Raw genomic sequence first — 21076 nt, 5'->3', positions numbered from 1 at the left:
GTGCAGGGCGCTTTGCTGCATATGCAATAACAAGCACAAAATTGGTTTTGATGGAAGATGCCAATGCTTTGAAAAGGATGTGGGAAAACATTTCTAGATCAATGTCAAAATTTGTTCATGGAAATCCTGACCAGTCAAACAGTCTTTTAAACAGATGCCATGTTAGCGAGCTATGCATCAACGGCAGTGTGACACAACAGATGCATCTGATAAGGACGAGTGCTGCACTGATGTTTTCATGTGTGTGCATACATGTGCTTCAGTGTGATACTTACACCAGGAGGCTGGTCCTTGGAGAACATGCCCCAGGTGTGATAGTTGAGATTGTGTTTGTAGGTAGGATGCTCCGTCTCTCCAAAGCCGTAGACAAACTCTGATGGCAGTCGAGTAGACACTTGGATGAACATGTCTGAGAATGTGAAACCTGGCACAGAGGAGTCCCAGCTGAGAAAAGTGACAGAGGATTAAATCAATAAAGGATGGAGAGAGAGGAGGAGAGGGAATTATTGTCAAAGGGAGTTATTCACAATATGTTTGACACAAATAAGCATAATAACCCGCAGGAACTGCAGGCATCCCTTCAACATACTTCATAAATTTTAATTAGTAAAATTTCAAATGACACTTCTGAAAAAAAAAAAGACGTGGAAGGCTTAACTGCAAAATAATGTCACCCTTGCTTAAAGATATGCTTTGAAAAGACTCTCTGATGCTCCACTGCTTTGTGTGACATCATCGCGATTGCTGAACAAGAGGAAACTACTTTAGGCGTTATCTACAGCATACCATACCATGACTTAGTCATACCAAAAATTAAAAAAAAAAAAAAACATTGGTCCACAGGGGGAGCCACAGTGATCGGTCGCATTTTAGCCATTTTTAAGCATTTTTCTGTTGTTATAGCGCCACCCAGTTGCCAATTAGAGTTAAATTTCTCCAGTCACCTTGAGGCGTCCTGTTCTACATATCTACCAAGTTTAGTAAAAATTGATATGGTGGTTAGGCCTAGATAAGAAATTAGCTCTCTAGCGCCCCCATTTTGTTTGATGGGGTCAATAATGGAGGGATCCCCTCAGATTATGTGTGGTCATATGCCTACAAAGTTGCGTGGTGATCGGTGAAACCCTTGAGATGTTATACACCTTTATGTGATGAGCCACGCCCTCCACAATATTCATTGCCTTATAGAAGCTCAGTTTTAGTAAGTTTTCCAACTTTTGCCAAGAGGGAACTTTAGATATTGGTCCCTAGATTATGTTCACCCAGTTTCATGCAGATCGGTCAAACTTCCTAGGAAGAGACCGATTTTAAGTGTTTTTCAAAATGGCGGAAAATCTATATAACTGGAAGTTATGGGTTCTTGATGCAAATGTGTTCCTCATGAGGAGAGGCATCTCTGTGCAAAGTTTCATGTCTCTATGACATACGGGGCATGACATATGCCCTTTCAAAGTTTGCAATTTCATTCGGTTGCTATAGCGCCCCCCTTTGGCCAATTGATGTAATATTGCTTCATTCGGATCCTCCCATGACCCTCTACCACTGTGCCAAATCTCACATGGATTGACCAAGTCAGTGAGGAGAAAAATGTGGAACAGACACACACACAGACAGACAGAGTTTTCGTCATTATATAGTAAGATTATTCTTTTTTTTTTTTTTTTAGAATTAAGAAAATCCAAATGTGAAACTGGAACTTTACAACATTAGAACATTAAAAACAACATTGACATTAAAAGCTAACTTCATGGACACACATTGTTTTTCAGAAAGGTTGAGGACAGATACCCTGAAAACAACAGTAACAAACCCAAAACTCAAAATACAGAATAAAATATCCTGAACTCATACCAACAACCTCAGCCCACCTGAGCCACTTGTACAACCGAAACACTCACATCTTGGTTCCTGTGCTTTTCCTTATGACCTGGATGCCGAATGGGTTCTTGGTAATTTCGACCCTGTAAAGCCTCCTGCTCTTGTCAGTCTCAGGAAGAGTGGGAAGTGACAGTGGCACTGGAACCTCATAACGATCTGTGGCTGGGTCCCAGATCTGGACAGGGAGGGAGCGCAAGCAAGATGGATGCATGGAAATAAAGCAAAAATAGTCATGATACACCACAGAATGCACCACTACTGGCACAAACACACACCTTGAATTGCAGCATGTCTCTGCTGTGGTATCTGATCTCAACACGGAGCTTGTCAATGTCTGGTGAATCTGGACGACCACTGCTCCTGTACTTCTTGTTCCGAGTGATATCAACTGTGATGCCTGAGTTGGTTTCTTCGGATGTTGTGATGGAGTAGCCATAGTCATCTGGATAGAAGCACCATGGAGCACGTTCAATGTTGGTTGGCTGATGGGGACAGAAAGCATATCAGATTTTTGCAGATTTCTAAAAACAATCCAGTTGTTTAGTGAGAGAAAACAGAAATAATATTTTTTTTTGCATGTGAACCTCATCTGTGTCACCCCTCACCTCCCAGATGCAGCCTCTGGCCTTGCACTTAGCCTCATCCGCATGCTCCTCTGGATGGCAGTCAAAGCGTTTGTTCTCCTTCGGCTCCAGTTCCCACTGCACCAGATAGGTCTCCCCAACAGTCAGAGAGAGCCCACGTAGGAACATAACCTGTGTGTGATTAATGGAAGAAGAGGATAAAGGTGGGACCAAGGAGTGATTATTAAATCCAAGGATGCCAATGTGGGATCATTCTTCCTAAGTTGTCTCAAGAAAGCCAAGACGTGCTTCCTTGAGACAGAATGTGTGCTTGACGTTGCGTGTGCTATCAATTAAGACACAGCTGTTAATTTCTTTCGCTGTCTCAACAGCCTCTGCCGGGAATTGTGAGTCATTCTGACACCATGTCTCGGGGAGCCCCTTTCACTCCAGTCACTGCAGTCGCCATCTGATACATCCTCAGCTGGTAAGTAGACTTCCGGGATCTTCATCAGTCTTTTTCCTGATTGTCATTTTATTTCAGAATCACGCCTCATCAGTTCTATTGTGTAAAATGCATCTAGCAGGACACGCAATGCTTATTTAGAAAGGAGAAGAGACTGCAGATTGACAGAGGAGGAAAAGGAGGAAGAGAATGGATGAAAAATAGGGCACTCGGACATGCACTGTGAACAAAACAGAAGGCGCTAAGGCTATGTAGCAGGCAGGAAATGGTTTAAAAAAAAGAATAATGCAATCCAGTCAAAAAAATAAATAAAATACAGAGAGTCAACGTGCCTCATGTGTCGTAAAGTACTGTTCTGTTTAAGTGCGTATGGAACTAATGATGTTTGGCGGCTGTGAGCTATGTTCAAGGCCCACTCCAACTAGGCATACAAAGACTGATGGACATGACAAGCCAGAGTTTAGGTTTAACAGCACATTTACCCTTCACCCCCAGGAAATGATTACCGCTGAGAGTCATTTGATAAATGCACGCTTGTGTGTGTGACCAGGGAGACCTTGAGGATTTACACAAGCATAGCCCCTGGCCACGCACACATGAACACATGCGTGCACGCAAATATACACAAGAGTGCAAAGGAAGTCTCTATAGTAATACTTAACTGGACCCCTTGATACTTTATAGACTCTTGCCGTTTGCTCATAACCTCAGGCACTTAGTGTAGGACAATTGCTCAGTCATTCTTTCCTACTCTTTCCTTTGCTATCTTACACACACACACACACACACACACACACTTTTACGATCCTCCTAATATAAATTGTTATCATTTCTTACACTTAGAGGCTAACCTTGAAATGTACAGTAATGGTTTCATTCCTGGTTTATTGAAACAAATGGTGGGCACCTGCACGAGTAGCCACTGTAGTACTCATCCACACTGCATCTGTCCTCCATCAGTACAGCAAGGTTTTCCAGCAGTGGAAATACTTAAAAATATGTATTGAAGTTTGTCATATGTTGTGACCATATAGGGCTTATTATTCAATTATTTATTCAGCTTTAAACTACTAATACAACATGCCAATGTCAATCATGCAATTCGGCATTCCCAAATGTGGTTACCCAAATACTAGGAATGCATGAAAACAACAAAAATATATATATTTTTTAAGCAGTAATACATTATTGTTAGGCCACTTGGAAGTGGCAGAACAGAATATAAACATATCACTGACATATTATTACAGTATAAAGCTGATCTGGCAAACTTGTTGGCAAATAGTTGCCTATTTACATGTTTTGCAGACATGGAGCAACATCAGCATTGCTTTCAGGTCTTGTTTCAAGTCACCTAAACACCGCAAGACCAAAATTCACACTCTGTTTAGCTCTGTTGTCACAGTTCTGCATGTCCAGTCACCCAACTCTCAGTCTGTAATTTACCATTCACTCTGGTTTTCCCACGCCTTGGCTTCAGTCATGCCACCTCATCAAGGCAACTCAGTCCACCTGTTCCTCCTTACTTACAGTCGGTATATATTTGCCGTTGCAGACCTGGCCTGCTTCTGACCTGACTGCTTCATCTGATTCCTGGTAAACACTTCAGCCTTCTGTCCCTGACCACCAAACCTGTTTCTGCGCCCTTGGTTTCTGTTTACCTATGCCTGCTTGGTGTTCCCATCCAACAATGACTGAACTGAACTGTGTGTTTATTTGGGCAAATGTCATCACTCACTTGGCCTACCAAACCAACCAGGCTTCTAAGGACTTGGTGGAGAGGCTTTGCTGGAGTGTTGACCTGTATTGTACACCGATAATCTGCCCTGTCTATACGTGCTTTGCTGTGGTGTGCTTACCTTTTTGGCATCATCATACTGTATGCCGGTGTTCGGCACAGGGGTGGTCGAGTTTCCAGATGTTCCAGTGCTAACGTGAGTCACAGAGACGAAGACTGGAGGATGAGGCACACCAAGGATAGTAATGTCCTCAAACTTGAGGTTGTTTGGGTCCTTGTAGCCGGCATGGGTCACCTGCATCTTCAGCACTCCCTATAAAGCAGAGGACATGCAACTACTGATTTATAACACTTACTTAGTAATTTATTTATATTTAATTTAAGTTGCACTACTTTTTATCCTTATACTTAGATTTTTTTGGTTATACTTTGGTGATTTCTAATATTATAATTTTTTTGTTATACATTTATATATAATTACATTTTTTTTTGTCTTTTTTTATTTTGTTCTATTTTATTTTTATTTTATTTTTTAATTTTATTTTTTGAGGGAGTCTTTCACCCAAGTTTTTCCAACAGCAATGACTGCTCTTGCAGTTGCACATTCAAAAATAAATGACTTTGAACTTTGTGCTAACTAAAATGCTGAGTAAAACTGCTGAATTTAAACTCTTCAACAAGGCAGTTCAACATTTCTTTTCTCTGTGGCTGTTTTGAATAGAGAGGAGGATAGATTGATGGAGTCTATTCCAATTAGCATCACTTGCTGGTATCACGCATTCCTAGTTAAGCAACCAGCTTATAAACTCCCACAACTGTTGTCCATCAGTCAAACAGCTGCTCCGATAGATTTCCTGTCTGTAAACCCCCCACACCCCAGTGTAATGTTTACATACAGGAAGAACATCGCCATCATACATTAAACATGCAAGGCAATTCTCAGCTCTGTGTCAAGCAGGAACACGGAGTACTTGATCCAACAAAGCTCCAGCAGCAAAACATGGATCAATTCCACTTGGTGTTATGGACAGGAAAAGTCTGAAGTCTCCGGTGGTTTTGAACTTTGAACTTGAGTTCAGATCAGAAGGAATACGCGGGCCGGATTTTAAGGATGGTGTGGATACATGTGAAGGAAACTTACATAGTCAACGTTGAAGTGGTAGTGGATGTGATTGCCTGTTTCAACAGTTTCTGTGAAAGGAAATTAAAAAAAAGAGCAGATGTTAATGTTTGCGACTGCGGTTTGGCATCTGATGTAGTGTTACACAGCAGAGTAACTGACCTTCACTTGTTAATGTGTGTGAGCTGACTGACAGTGTTTGAACAGTCACATTGACTCGTGTGATGCTTTGTGCTTAAACAAGATAAGAGCTTCGATTTGATGCTCATAAAAAAAGAAGCCTGTAATGAGTGGTAATAACAAGATACGGATGATCCTGTCTCTCACACACACACACACACACACACACACACACACACACATTTAGCACACAATACCTCTGGAATCTCCATCATCCCAGAATAGCTCCCCGGCTGCCTTGTTGTTGTCGTCAAGAGCGACGATCAAACCCATGGGGTTACGTCGACTAGAGGTATACACATAAACACAGGCTAAAGTACAAACACCATACGCTCCTGTAATTACAATTTAGTGAATCAAACGACTACAATATCTCTGCACATTAATCAAATATAACAGGAGGTAAAATCTGATGCATTTATGATCATGTGCACTTGTGTGGAAAAAGTGTTGATTGATCTGTATATGTACATCACCTTAGCTTCTCTTGTTGAAATCAAAACAATGAGGTGTTAACTGTGTGTGTATTTGTGTGTGTGTGTGTGTGTGTGTGTACCTGTATGTGGTGGTGACATTCGGTCTCTGCGTGGGGAGGATCGCACCACCTCTGATGTGCAAACCAAGCTTGTCAGCCGGCAGATGCATATCAACATGATTTCTGCGGTGCGGCAGTCGTTCCATCTGATTGGTAAGAGAACAGAATCTATTAAATTACCTCATGTGATGCTCAGTGGGCAAGACAATCTCCATGCCGCCCATTTCAAGGTTAGGACAGTGATCATAATTGCGCACAAGCCTGGGCTGGAAGATACCAGCTTTGGGCTTGCGTGAAATTGCTGTCTCTACGATGGACTTTTTCTGAGGCAGAAGCAACGGGGAAACTTGTGTTTGCCATTGGTGCAATTGGATCAGCTATTAGTCTGGGTCTGCAACCCTGCTAGGACATTTAATGGCTCCAACGCTGCTTTGCAATCAGCCACAGTGAACACAGGATACTACACTTAATCTTGCGTTACAAAAGCATAGTAAACCTATACACTGATGTTGATCTTTGGCCGTCTCAGCTACACACTCCACTCTTACAGCTACTTGAGCTACTTGATCTTGATTGCATGAGTTGTTGCATGATGTTTAATTGCATAAGCAGAATAATTCAAAAAGTTATTAAAAAAAAAAAAAAGTCTCAAAGAACCGGCTTGCATAAAACATTCACTACATTTTTTCTCATTTACCCCCAGTGGTATCTAGCTATGTGGACAGCAGTGGTTTTCTTTAATCTGGACTCTTTGCAGACTTCACTGTGCAAGCTTTTCATTGGAGCAACTTTCTACTGAAACATAGTGCCTACAGTATGATTTCTGTTCACTGTGAAGTTTGTGGATTATGCACATCGCATCATAATCTTAAAACCTGTGAGCTCCACAAATAAAATTCTATTTGTCTTCATTGTGTTGAGGTTGTGGCAGAAATGTCAGAGAAGGCTATCTGAAAACCTAGAGCTCTATTCACACAGGACTAGTGTCACCTGGAGACCTCTGGTAGTTTGAAATAATGGCAGAGGTCGTCTGTGATCTTCATCCTGCACAAATCTGCCATGTTAAAGATTTCATCTCAAACTCATCTCATGTTTCTGCGCTCTAGGCACCTGGCATTTTTTGCTGGAGCGCTCTGAACTCCTCGGCTTGAGGGGTTTGTCCCATTGTCCAATCAGAAGATCTGAGAGGCGGGCCTTCTGTAGATGTCAAGACAGCTAGTTTTCAGTTGAGAAACAATGGAGGAGAAACTGGTGGTAGCACTTCTTGGATACCCAGAGCTATACGGCCGGACGATAGACGATAGTGGCCCCTGAGTCACCCTAAAATATGCCTGGAGACAGTCATCATGGAGGAGAAGCTCCTGGACCAACTGGTGGTACTCCCTGTGATCCACCCTCTTTTTTTATGGGTTTCATGTACCCACACAGAACTCTGTTTCCCTGTGCCCAAAATTTTGCTGACAGCCTCTTACCCTCAACCAGAGCTACAGGAAGTACCCTCTGCCTGTCTGTTTAAGTAACTAGCCACAGATTACTGTCAAATAACTAAAATAAATAAACAGTAAACTGATAACACGGGAAGGTTAGAGTAAGGAGGTGATTGCATGGTTGCCTGGCAACAATAAAAAGGCACAGCAAGGCGTTTTTTTTTTTTTTTACTGGTGGCATTCAATTAAAAAGAAGGCAGTATGGCGCGCTTCGCATTTTGCAGCCTGCAAAACGCTTTCTGTGATCAGGGCCGAAAGCCTCATTTAGAACAATGGGTTTAATCACAGTTGGATTTCTGAAATGTTTACAAATAGTTTGGAGAATGCTGTGACTAATACAGTTGAGGGTGATTTCATATGTTATTTTTTTGCATCATAACCATATAATAATCATAATTTTCTGTTCTAATGAGATGCGCTTATTTGAGATGAGGAGACACATTTCTGTCTCCCTTCTTGTGTGTCTCTCACTCTCTGCTCGTTTCTCGGAGGGCCCCGATAGAGCGCAGTTAATTTCTGATCCCCTGAGGACTGAATCCTCAGACCAGCCTAAAATAATTTAAAACTCTCTTCTCTCCATCTCCTCTCATTCTCCTTCTACCTCCTTCCCTCTCCCCGTCATGTTATTCTCTCTTGTGGTGCTCTAATTCTTTTTTTTTTTTTTTTTTGTATCCCATTTTCCTCCATTCCCATGGAGGTGTGTGTGCGCATGTGAGAATGTGTGTGCGTGTACCACTTTATGCAGTACAGTAGAGTATGGGCGAGTGTGTGGGCTGGAGTTAGTGGAGCGTCTACAAGCAATTTCAGATTGTATCACCCCCTCATTGTCTGCCTTAAGGAGGTCTTCTCTAGCCTTGTCTTCTCTTCTTCTCCCTATTCCTCCTGGCTAATCCTCCCATCTTGCCATTCCTTTACATACTGTTATTGCCATCCCCCTTTTTCTTCTTCTTATCTTCTCTCTTGTCCCTGCTCTCCTCTCTCCGTGACCCCCGCCTCCCCAACCCTTCCATCCTCCTACCCAGATAATCACAGGGGACCAACCAGGACAAGGGGCCGGCGGCAAGACAGCCAATCTAATCGTTCATCTGATCAGTGGGCGCTTTACATCGCCACTGTGACGCCCAAATAAGGTCCCAAAGGAGCTCAACACCTCTTTTATCTCTCTGTCAGGGAGATAGTCTCTCTCCTCTCTTGGCTGTCCCCTCTTTCACTCCATCTTTGTCCTCACGCTCGCTCTGTCTTATCGCTTTCGTCTCTCAGTCTCAAACAAAGAACTCGAGGCAAAGACTTTCATGTGATACATGCTCTTTGTGTGTGTGTTAATTCCGCTAATGTAACTTAACAATTATAAGGCCTTCTTGCAGTGTTTTTTGTTGAGCGCTACACATTTGTGTTACCAATTTATCAGGTGCTCCTTTATAAAATAATGCATTCTCACACAGCAAGCCTGCAATTAATCCTGTTCAGCCTATTTGTCATGCCATTTCCTGTTTATCATATTTATAAGGCTTATGATGTTCAATTTCTTAAGGCTGTATCAGAGAGATGATGTTTCAACTCTGGTATTTTTTTGCACCTTGTGGTTTTGAATCGGAATTTACTTTATTGAAATGTGTTTTTAATATCCTGTCTTCTTCATGCATGTAAAATGGGTAGAGAAAAAACACAAACTCACAATCACAAATTTTCTCTCTATGGCCATCAAAGGAAAGAAAAATGGTATTCATATTAGGTGCACTTTACTTGGAGAACATTCATTGCATTGTACATTAAGGTCCTTTTCAATTAAATGAAATATTTCAGCAACAATTGGAACCTGAAGAGCTAAAGTGTTTGCAATGTCTGCGGTAAGGATATGAATTAATCTACATGTAAAGCAACTGCTGATAATTTTTCACCTGAAGAGGAAAAGGATGTGCTTTAGAGGAAAGTACTGAACAAAAATTTAAAAGCAACACCTTGGTTTAGGTTCCATCTATCAAATGAAGTCTACTGACAAGTAAGCCAGGAAAGACACTCTATCTGCAGCCAGAGTGTCAGTTAATTAAGTGTTCATGCATCTGAACATGTGTACAGGTCGAGTTATATGTGTCTGTGTTAGCAAGAGATGATTCAGTCAAGGTAGGTAGATCTATATTTCTCTTGAAGTTTGGTCAAAATGTTTTAAAATCTGTTAGTGATTGCATCTTTTTTTTTCAAGATAATCCACCTGACAGGTGTCGCATATCGAGATCAAGACAGTATTATTACTTCACAGGTGTGCCTTAGGATGATCACAATAAAGGGCCACTCTAAAACATGCAGTTTGATCACACAACACAATGCCACAAATATCATAAGTTTTGAGGGAGTGTACCATTGGCATACTGACTGCAGGAATGTCCACCAGAGCTGCTGCCTGGGAACTGAATGTTCTTTTCACTGCCATATGTTTTCTCCAATAATGTTTCCATGATTTTGGTAGTACATCCAACCGGCCTCACAGCTGCACAGGTTGTTTACGATGATGAACTGTGGTCAGGTCAAGATCCTGGTGAGGACAACGAGCATGCAGATGAGCTCCCCTGAGATGGTTTCTTAAGTTGTGCAAACCAATAGTTGCATTAGCTGGTCAGGTGGGTGGTCTCAGATGATCTTGCAGGTGAAGACGCCAAAACATTCTCACTCCGACCTCCACATACAACATGCAAGGTATCTTGGATGCACTGGTTGTTGACTTTCTGGGACACCATGTCAAGTTCTCTTCTTTCAAGATACACTTTCATTTTCACAGGAAATTTACCATTGACATACAGTCTCACTGCGTCAGTACAACACCCAGAATTAACATTTGTTTTCCTTCAACAACAAACACACATGGTTGAGTAACAAATACATGTAGTTAGGTTCAGCAACAAAAGGAACAAACAAAAGGTAGTGGTTAGGTTTAGGAAAAAAAATACAGGGTTTGGCTTTAGAATCTTATGGGACGCCAACACTGCTCTTTTCTGGTGAAAGTCGGTGTTTGTTGAACCCATCCACCACCCATCCCGCCCACCCTATTTGGACTTTCACTACTTTCGTCCTTGTCCTGCTGTGTTTCCCCTTGAAGCCGGGCAGCGCGATAAACTATAACGACAACTGTCCGCATATCATGCCGACGCTGAAGGACAGCTTTTTTCGTTGGTTTTCGTTGGTGAGACCGAGCTCAAGACGCTGGATGTGGAGGCCCTGAGCTGGTGTCGTTACATGTGGTCTGCTGTCATGAAGTCAGTTGAATGCACTACCAAATTATGGCTTATGGTAGTGAAATCAACATTCACTTCATGGACAACAGCACTGGTGGGCATTCCTGCAGTCAGCTTGCCAATGGCATGCTCCCTCAAAACATGTGACATCTGTGGCATTGTGGTTTAGAGTGGCCCTTAACTGTGATTATCCCAAGGCACACCTTATGTAGTGATGATACTGTTTAATGGAAACTGCCCATTGGTCCGACAGCCCATTGGTCCAACATCCCATTGTTCCGACCATATTAAACCCATTGTTCCGAAGTCCGTTTCGAAATCATCATGATGCCCTGTGGTTAAGGTCTGGTTAGGTTTAGGCACATAAACCACTTGGTTAGGGTTAGGAAAAGATCATGGTGTGGGTTAAAATGAAAAAGAAAGTGACAAACACATAAGCCGTGAGCCTGCTTCGCCTCAAGCCTTTCCCAGCTGACCCAGAGCCGGTCACGGCGCACCATCAAGGTAGAAATACGCCCGCCGGGAGCCGTTCAGCACCGTGGACCGTCGGACTAATGGGATATCGGACCAATGGGCTGTCGGACCAATGACATGGACCCCTGTTTAATCAGCATCTTGATTTGCCATACCTGTCAGGTGGATGGATTATCTTGAAAAAGGAGAAGTGCACATTTACTCACATTTGTGACGAAAATTTGAGAGAAATATAAAAGAAAAGAAGCACATAAAAGAAGTCTTAGATCTTTCACTGGAGCAAACGGCAGCAAAAACAAAAGTGCTGCGTTCAAATTTTTGTTCAGTGTTTTCTTAAAGTAAGCAGTATATAATCTTACCGTCTCATAGTCATACCACACAGCATCTGGGACATATGCCCGCACCCTGTCCATACCCTGCAGAGAACAAAAACAACATATGTCTTTAGATGTCTGCATACCTGAACGAATCTAAACGTTTGTTGTTGCCCTTAAATACAACACTATATACCTCTGATTTGTGGAGTAGACATCAAAAGGTGTCAGCTTTGTGTTTCGTGTGAAAGCACGCCTGTGTTTGATTTGTGTTCGCAGCCAGTAACACCAGCTTTACCTCACCGCACCACTCCTGACACTTTAATCTCACAAGGCTAAACATGAGGAGAAAAGCGACAATACACCACAAAGGAAAACGTGGATATTTCTTGTCGCTATAAATCACTGCAACTTAATCATAAATAAGAAGAAGATAAAATGTTTCCATCAAGGAGAGTTATTTCAAAACTGCCTACCATCTGATATAAAGTTTCCACAAAGCCCTTGTGACATTTCAGTCTACAGTGCTATGAGGCAACAGATGATGGAAAAGACAGCATCAAGCGACGACTGATAGGTGACAGCCTTTGATAGCTTAAGGTGGTGGACAGACAGGAGCAATCAATAGAAGAGCGCCAAGCCTTTGATAGCGTTGTCACTTCCCTGCTCTTTCTGTCAGGGCAGAACAGAGGGGGAGAGAGAGATAAACACAGAGAGAGCACAGCAAGAGAAAGAGCGAACTAGAGGTCCTTCTCAAAACAGGCCAAATTGTGAAATACACTATGTCAGCCGTGTAGGCCAAGGCCGTCTGTCAAAGGCAACGATGGCACCAACATCTCTCCCCTTTCTCTCTCTCTCTCTCTCTCTTTTCAGCACCATGTCCTATTTCGTGGCCCTCTGAGTCCTGTTATTAGGAACAAGAAAGAGGGTTGACAGGAAGCCAAGAAAGAACAAACAGGTAAGAGAATACGGAACAAAGGATAAATAAACAGAGGCAAATGAGAGCAAATTTGAAATGCTAAACACCCGAAAAGTACATGTGAAACTCTGCAAAGAGCACAATACGATGGAGACATATTGCTATAATGGCCTGCTAATCAAATGAGTGTCCTCTTTGGGGGCCACATTCACAGTTTGAGGCGTATCACCTGTCACAACCGCTGCACAGCCTGTGGGATGACAGCCTGGGGAAATGGATGCTCCCCCCTACACCTCGTTTTCTGGTGTCTGATTTGCTCGCGGCGCCTATCACTCACCCCACTGACTAATGGGAAGGGACTGCAGGACTTAGCATGGCTGCTAACTGTGATTGAGAGGGACAAGCCATGAGGCCTGTATCCTCATTTAGACTACTGAAGCTCAGTTAGCCATAGGGTAAGATTTGATCAGGTGGGCTAAAGATTCATACTGGCAGAATGATCAGATGGTAGCTGAGGTAGATGAGAGAGAGAGAAAGAGAGAGAGAGAGAGAGAGAGTGAGGGAGGGAGGGAGGGAGGGGGGAGAGAGATGGGATGAAATGAAATGGGATCACAAGGGTGAGTTGACAGCAGCTGATTAAGAGAATGCAGATGAGATAAGGGAGCCAACGTTTGATGAAAGGATGAGCTAAAAAGTAAAGGGAGTAATGGGCAAGAGGGGAGGGCGGGGAGAGTGGAAGCATGGATGAAGACCAGAGGGGATGATAGAGAGGGAGAGTGCAGGAGATCTCCCCAGTTTATCACAGAGATCAAGGTTAAAGCATCGACTGATCTGAATGATAGAGCGAGAGCATCATTAGAGAAAAGTGAGAGGCGGGCGGACACAGCGATAAATAGAAAGAGACAGAGAGATATGAGAATAATGAAAAAAAGAAAAGAAAAGAAAAGTGAGTGTAGGATGTGAAGGGTTGTTAAAGATCAGCCTGTGACCTCACTCAAGAAGCTGACACTATCTCTTCATGGGGCCCTTCACAGCCTGATGCATCTGTAACAGATCGTGGGTGCTCTCTGTTCTTAATGCCTGCCCTTACCCTGGCTTAAACCACATCGCCGCCGCTCAGCAGCACCCTTTCACCACAAAAGATGAATATTCAGCTGCATCAGATCTGTCATTTGGAAAAAAAATCCTTTTCATGTGACGTAGCGGTGGTCCGAAATACTTCTAAAGCTCGTGTCAGTGTGCGTCACTGTGCTGCTATGGTACTTTTTACAGATTAGGGCTGCCATGTCAAAACACAGGCCAGGTTTTGTAATTTAAAAGAAACATTAAACATGAAGAAGAAAAGTCATACTTTACAACAAATATGCTTTCATAAACCTAAAATTGATCAATTAATCAATCTATTGGACAAATCGATATGGACAAACATTCATATCTTATCTGGCTGAATTGCGATACATGATATATATATATATATCGGTATTTTCTACGAAATGAGCTTCAAGTTCAGTTGCAAGCTGATCCATAACTAAAGTCCCCTGTTAATTTGCTGCATGTGTTTTTCCACAGCAGGGCAGGTAAAAGAAGTTTACCTGCTGGAGGTGAGCTGTTTGCAGAGGTGCAGGAAGAGTCTGTTGTCTGCAGCTCTTCGTCAGCATCTCACTGTGGCTGTTTCTGCTTTCACTTTCCTCCCTGCCCTATTATTAGACTTGTCTTAATTGGAGAAAAGCCGCTAACAAAGTTCCGCTTATTTGGTGATGAGCACATTTCATTTCCTACAGATTCTTCACAATAAAATTCCCCCATTATTTTGTTATGTAAAAGCTTTTATTGTGAAGCAGCAAAATAAGGAAATGAGTTTTCAAGCAGTGACTTCACACAACTTCTAATACGGCTGATAGCGAACGTGAAACAGTGAAATAAAGCAGATATCTAAAGTAAAAACAGGACGCAGGAGAGAAACTAAACTCCAAACCACAGAGATTCAGTTCGAAGCTACAGACGTACTGAGAGCTGAACACACAGGGACTTTTAAGAACGCCGTTCTCTCTGGTCTCCTGCAGACAGAGGTGGGTAGAGTCTTGCAACACACACGGCTTGTTTGGGAGTGGGAGAAGTGGGGTTGGCTGCGGTCAGTGAGACGTCACTGCTACCCACTTGAGGGCAGGCAGCCTGGGTTTTGGTCCTACTCCAGAGAAGGTCCATCTGTGGCACAGCTCGGCATTGCACGGCACTTCTTAACTGATAATGGAAGCACATTTTGGTGCAGCATGGCTTGACTTGGCATGGCCAAAAGTGACAATGGAAAAGGCCCACAGTATTGTACGCATGCTGCTGTAATTTCTAGGGCTGATCCAAAAAATTTGAAGCTTCGTTCGATGGCACGAGATTCGATTGTGGGAAAAAAAAAAATTCAAAGCTTCTGCACTTTTTTTTTTTCGTTTTTTTGGGGGGAGGCCTTAAACGCAACACTAACCCCCACCAGTCCAATACTGACAATGAGCGCACTCAGAGCTGGCAGACATGTCCAAGAGGTCATCAGATGTGTAGTTGCACTTTAAAATATGCCCGACAACCCCCAGAAAACAGAGTGCCAGATTTGCCAAAAGCAATTGGCATATCACAACTCAACAACATATTTGGGAAATCACTTGAAAAACGTAAGTAGTAACTAGTAGGCCTAATATGCATTTTCCAGTTCCACTGGTCTGCTCTGAGTCTGGTGTCAGAGACACTTCTGATGCTCTGAGTTGTGGATGTAGTGTTGGACCGAAGCTTCGAATGTCCATAAATGGATTCGAAGGTCAGCCCTAGTAATTTCATTAATCTCACAGACTGATTTAGCACGTGCAACATATAGACTGATGTTGCACTGTAGACTGATTAACAGACATATTAAACAGAGTAGCAGCTCGGTATCTATCTATCTATCTATCTATCTATCTATCTATCTATCTATCTACTTCTGTCAGACTCAGTTGTTTTTGTTTGCTTCCTTGGACCTCTTTGGTATTTTTCAGGTAGCCATGAACTTCTGTAAACACAAGTGGGAGGGGAGATTCATGTGGGGTCTTGTATGTATCGATTGTTAGTATTGATCAAGCAGCATGGTGCATCTTTGGTGTTTTGCTGGGGTTTGGTTTAACCTAAATTCTGGGCAGACGAACAACTGTTACAGCTTACAAACTCTTGTTTGTGGATGATATGCTGGCCAAAGTGATTTGAAATTTGAACTCCCTCAAGCAGAGAGAATAAAAAAACATGTATTTTCCAACTGTATACTGCACATGTGGCTGCAGTATGACTGACTGGTTTCTAACATAGCTGTCAGAATGGGCCATGGTGCATTAAGTGAGGATTGTAAGGCTGAATGCTTCGTCTGTACACGTCAGGGACTGGCTATTAGCTGCAGCCATACAACCAAACTGTCTCTGCACATGGTTACAGTGTCATTTAAAGAGTTTCCACATGACAGCAACATGGTGAGCAACATTTCTGAATAAGTTTATCTTAATGCATTGTGAATTCATTAATGACATTTCTGCACCATCAGAAGCAAGGTCATAATTTGTCTCCTTGGGGATGCATTTCTTTTGCAGACATTTCTCGCAATTCAATTATGGGGCCACTTTGATGATGCCGAGCACATTGTTTTTAAAGAGAAAGAAAACGAGCAATTGGTCATAATTGTTGCCAGCCCCCAACACACCCACCAATGATGGATTTCTTTTCATCCTTTCCTGTTTCCAGCTGCACTGCAGCTTAGCAGTGCCTCTGGCCTTGAAAGATCCCACTGTAGGTGCACTTTTGACTGCTATTTGTTTGTCGTGTTTATATTTCTGATTAGCAAAAATAACAACCTTCATAGTCACCTCATGGCACTTCCTTGTCCCCACCCTTAGGACAGCTTGAACCCTGAGGCACTGAAAGCATAAACCCCTCCACTTCTCGTATTAGAAACTTTTCCACAATCACACTGATTGAAGTTACTTTATCCCCGGCCCCACTATGAATCCAATTCGCTTTCCACTATTCTGTAATTCACAAGAGGCCATGCTAAATTGCTTATTAATCAGGCCACTTTGACATGACCGCAATCGCTGTGTATGCACGCATACACTTGCACGTACAGGTACACATTCACAAGTACACACAGGCTCACGGATACACACACACGCACACACACTGAGACAAACATGCACAAACACACATACACACTTCTATCTACACTTCTAATCTGCTAGTAATGAGGTCAGTGCTCTCATTAGAGCTGAGAGAAAAGAGGGAGGATATGAAAGAGAGAAGAAAGAGGGATGAGAGGAGGGGAGGGCAACAAAGAAAATCCCATGTCATGTTTTCCCAGTGGAGGTCAGGGTGTGCGTGTGTATGACTGCTTGAGTGCGTGCGTGAGTAACTGATCATCTCATCTGCATCATCTGCAAGACACATTTCTTTGTGTACTACACGCACGTGTCTATATGCACTGCATACAGTAGTATAGTGAAGTTACTGTGTTAGATATGATACAGGAGCTGCAAGTACATTTTGGTTGAGCGCATACTTGAAGGAGCACATCCATATATATATATATATATGTATACATGTGTGTGAGTGTGTGTGAGAGACAGATCTGGGATGTTTTTTCTTTTTTTTGTAAGTGTTGTCTGACCGGGTCTAGTACAGGTGTGATGAGCAGGTGTTTTCCCCACAGGAACTGGCGGTCCACGGTCCAGGTGGCGCTGTCAGAGAAGAACCTTGGGAGTGACAGAGAAAAGAGTGTAATCCAGTAGATATCTTTTTACTGATCTTCGGGCTAACAAAACAAAGTTTAGACTAGATTCACTGAGTAAAAGCACCACATCCTCATTCAGTAAATACCTGTCTGTTTATTGCAGCATGCATGTCAGTATGTAACACTGTTTACATCCTCATAAATCATTACTGATCCAAGATTTTTCAAATTAGAGTTGATAAAAAAAGCACATATAGCACATTTTCTATTGAATTAATTAATTGTGTTAAACAGACTTTTCCAGCAAGTGTTACAGCTAACGCTCTGCCTGTTATAATTAACCCCACCCATAGGGTACGTTGTAACATTTCACTTCCACCACTTCTTAATGCAATTGTAGAAGAAAGGTCAGTTCTGGAAAAAAAAACAATAACTGTCCATTTGTTGCAGAGATGTGCATGTTCTTAGAATAAAACAAAAATTGTAAGGATGTACAAGGATTGCACCCCGCTCTCCCCTACTAAATCTTATTTATTTATTTATTAGTTATTTAGTCATTTATTAATTATTTAGTTCGTCTAAGCTGAGCACTCAAGTCGCGCTCGTATTGCGTGATTGGCGTCAGGTGTTTGACGTATGCTTTACAATGATTGGCTCATCCTGTGAGTGAAGTCCAATCATATTCACGCAGGTGCACAGCGCGGACATTACAACCTGTTTGAACGTCACTGCTCGTTATGATCATGTCAACGCGTTTGGTGCCGCAGCTGACCTCGGAGACTTTTTAACGGAGTAAATACTGGCCGCGCACCGCGTGCGTCTTCTGCCGCTGCTGCCCGCGTGCGCTCAGCTGGTTGTCAAACAGCGTCTCCCTCAGGTGCCACAACAGAAGTGTTTCTGTGTTTGCTGTGGGACCGCGACGACTCTGTCAGCAGGCTGCTCATCACCACGATACCGGGGTGGAGGTAAGTGTCTGTTGCTTTGCGGTCGCTTCAGCTTGTGTTTGCTTAGTAATGCCAGTAAGCTAGCTATGACTGTTGTTGGCTGTGTCTGGGTCCAGCTTTGCTGTTGTTGCTGCAGGACATTCAATTTGTGATGTGCATGAATTATTGGCATCCATGGCCTCTGCATGTGAGCACTTGATATTGTACTGCTGGCTGTTTGCAATCTGCTATGCTGCTGGATATGCGCATTTGAAATCTCTGTGTATTTATTTGCAATGAGTGTGTACTAATTTGCATTATTATTATTATTATTATTATTAATCAAAAATGAAGTTAATGTGTTGTGGTGTTGACTTGTGACTGCCTTCCTGGTGCTCCTGTATGGCCTGAGTTGGTTTTGGACTTGTCTTCCCCCGGAGCTTTGAAGTGTTTTTACCTCATGTATGCCACAAAGATCATTTGGGACTTGACAATGGTCATTTATATCATCATGGCATATGCTCCTTGAGGCCTGGCTTGCCATTGCTGTTTGCTGCTACAGCCCCACCACCCCAGCATCCTCCTGTGTGACATTGTATATTGATGATTTAACAAAGATTGATGTCCATGTATGTGTTTATTATTGGGGACTAGCCAGTGGTGTAAGGTAGTTATGATGGATTGTGGTGGGATGCTATCATGGACATATTGACCTCAGATATAATGCCAATAAGTTTAACATTATGGGTGTTAGAAGTAAAGAAGACAGAACATTTCCTGAATTCTTCTTATCTGGAATTGCTCTTAAAGTTTTTATGAAGTTAAATATCTCAGCCAACGATTTATCTGATAATAAAGATGTCCACAGACAGTGCTGTAAGCTGTATGCACACGCTAGATGGCTCTTTTTAGAGCATTTTGTACCCCGCTGTATACTGCCCACTTATGGTGCTCCCATAAGAGGAGCAACAAAACAGATTTAATGTGGCCTATAATGATGGAATGAGACTCCTTCTTGTACTTCCATGATGGTGTAGTGCCAGCCAAGTGTTTGTAAATGTTGATATGTCTGCCTACCCTGCTCTTATATCGATATATGTGCAGGCTCTCTGTCTCAGAAAATGTTATCATCCAGGCTTTAGCCAACCTTGAGCTGAGCTTAGTCAGGTTTTCATCGAGACTGTGGGACCTCTGGCTCTCCAGCTTGTGGATGCAGTTTATTGAATTTTGTCTTTTTATATGAACTTGCATAATGTAGTGTTGGGCATTTCTTGTCTTTTTTTATATACATATTGTATTTATTATACTGTACCTTTTTACATAGACGTTTGTCTGTTTTTATGTGGTATGCTATGGACCGTTCTCTGCGTCCTCCGGTCATTATTATTATTATTATTATTGCGTCTCGTCACATGATCGGAGACTTGACAGTGGATAACATTAACATACATACTACCTAGTAATCATCATTGCTCTGTATATCAAAATGAAGGAATATTTTGCACATCTGTTTTCAAACAGGTGTGTAGGAGAGGGACGAGAAGAATGAAACTTGTAGAAACAGTGTGTTTGCCTGGTCACCGAAACATTGCAGCAGCATTAAAATCATCATTTTCGCAAGTTAGACCGTGTGCGGGAGTCTTTTCTACAAGTTTTATATCTGTATATCACAAAAACTACCAAAGAAAATGAGACATTATTGATTTAATTGAACAATTTTAAGAGTTTATTATAGTTTATTTGGAATAAGCATTTTGTTCATTGATGCTATTGACTATTTTACAAAAAAGAAAATCATGGCAGAGACAGGTTTGCCTTTTTCAAGTGCATATATAGGAAATGACACAATATCTCCAAGGTGGCACCTACTTATAAGGGCCCATTCTCAACCCAACACATTGTTGGAGGACCCACTCTCTCTCTCGGTCCCCCCACCTCATGCAACCACACTGCCTGCACTGTGTATATCTACGCCTCTGGGACTAGCTCCCTCAGAAGATTCCTTGTCACTGCTCCGATGCCGTGACAGCTCCCTCGATCAGTAGAGCCCTTTCCACCAAAAATAACGTTCGCTATAAATGGTCAATTCCTTAATGCGGGTGTCCCTGTCTGAACTGATATTATGAGGACAGTACACTGACAATATTTTGAATGACTTACTCATGCATGACAGGACGTACGACGGTCTCCCCTGTGGTGTGGGCTTTGTAGAAGAGTGTGTAGAGGTAAGGCAGAAGTGTGTATCTTATCCTCAGGTAATGTTTAGAGCTCCTCACCAGCGTTGAGTCAGGGCCGTACACAGCTGGATCCTGGGGCTGGAGACAGAAAGATGAGGCTGATGAACACGAGAGAAGAAAAAATCTGATTTGTCTGCATGTGAGGAAAGAGATGGAGAGATGAAACGGAGAACTTGAATTGGAGGGACGGACTTGAAGAGAGAGGAAAGAAAGGTGTGATTGGAAGGAAGACAAACTTTCTTTTTCCACCACCAATTTATTCATGATGAATAAGTGGACATTA

General features: G+C 42.4%; 1 protein-coding gene across 3 annotated transcripts in view; it reads right to left on the bottom strand.

The window, feature by feature from the left end:
* si (sucrase-isomaltase) overlaps positions 1-21076 on the bottom strand; it is a 110610-nt gene that overhangs the window by 43700 nt on the left and 45834 nt on the right. For all 3 annotated transcript variants that reach the window (XM_078167171.1, XM_078167170.1, XM_078167172.1), the window contains exons 18-28: positions 20717-20871; positions 17571-17655; positions 12028-12084; positions 6502-6626; positions 6143-6231; positions 5787-5836; positions 4767-4958; positions 2484-2633; positions 2154-2360; positions 1899-2053; positions 276-444 (exon numbers count right to left, since the gene is read on the bottom strand). In XM_078167171.1, coding sequence (XP_078023297.1) covers positions 276-444; positions 1899-2053; positions 2154-2360; positions 2484-2633; positions 4767-4958; positions 5787-5836; positions 6143-6231; positions 6502-6626; positions 12028-12084; positions 17571-17655; positions 20717-20871 — 1434 coding nt within the window. The remainder of the gene's footprint in view (positions 1-275; positions 445-1898; positions 2054-2153; positions 2361-2483; positions 2634-4766; positions 4959-5786; positions 5837-6142; positions 6232-6501; positions 6627-12027; positions 12085-17570; positions 17656-20716; positions 20872-21076) is intronic.

This window comes from Epinephelus lanceolatus, chromosome 4, assembly GCF_041903045.1.
Source record: "Epinephelus lanceolatus isolate andai-2023 chromosome 4, ASM4190304v1, whole genome shotgun sequence".
In the NCBI taxonomy this organism is placed as follows: domain Eukaryota; kingdom Metazoa; phylum Chordata; class Actinopteri; order Perciformes; family Serranidae; genus Epinephelus; species Epinephelus lanceolatus.
Note: the sequence above shows the minus strand (reverse complement) of the source record. Positions and strands in the feature narration are given on the sequence as shown.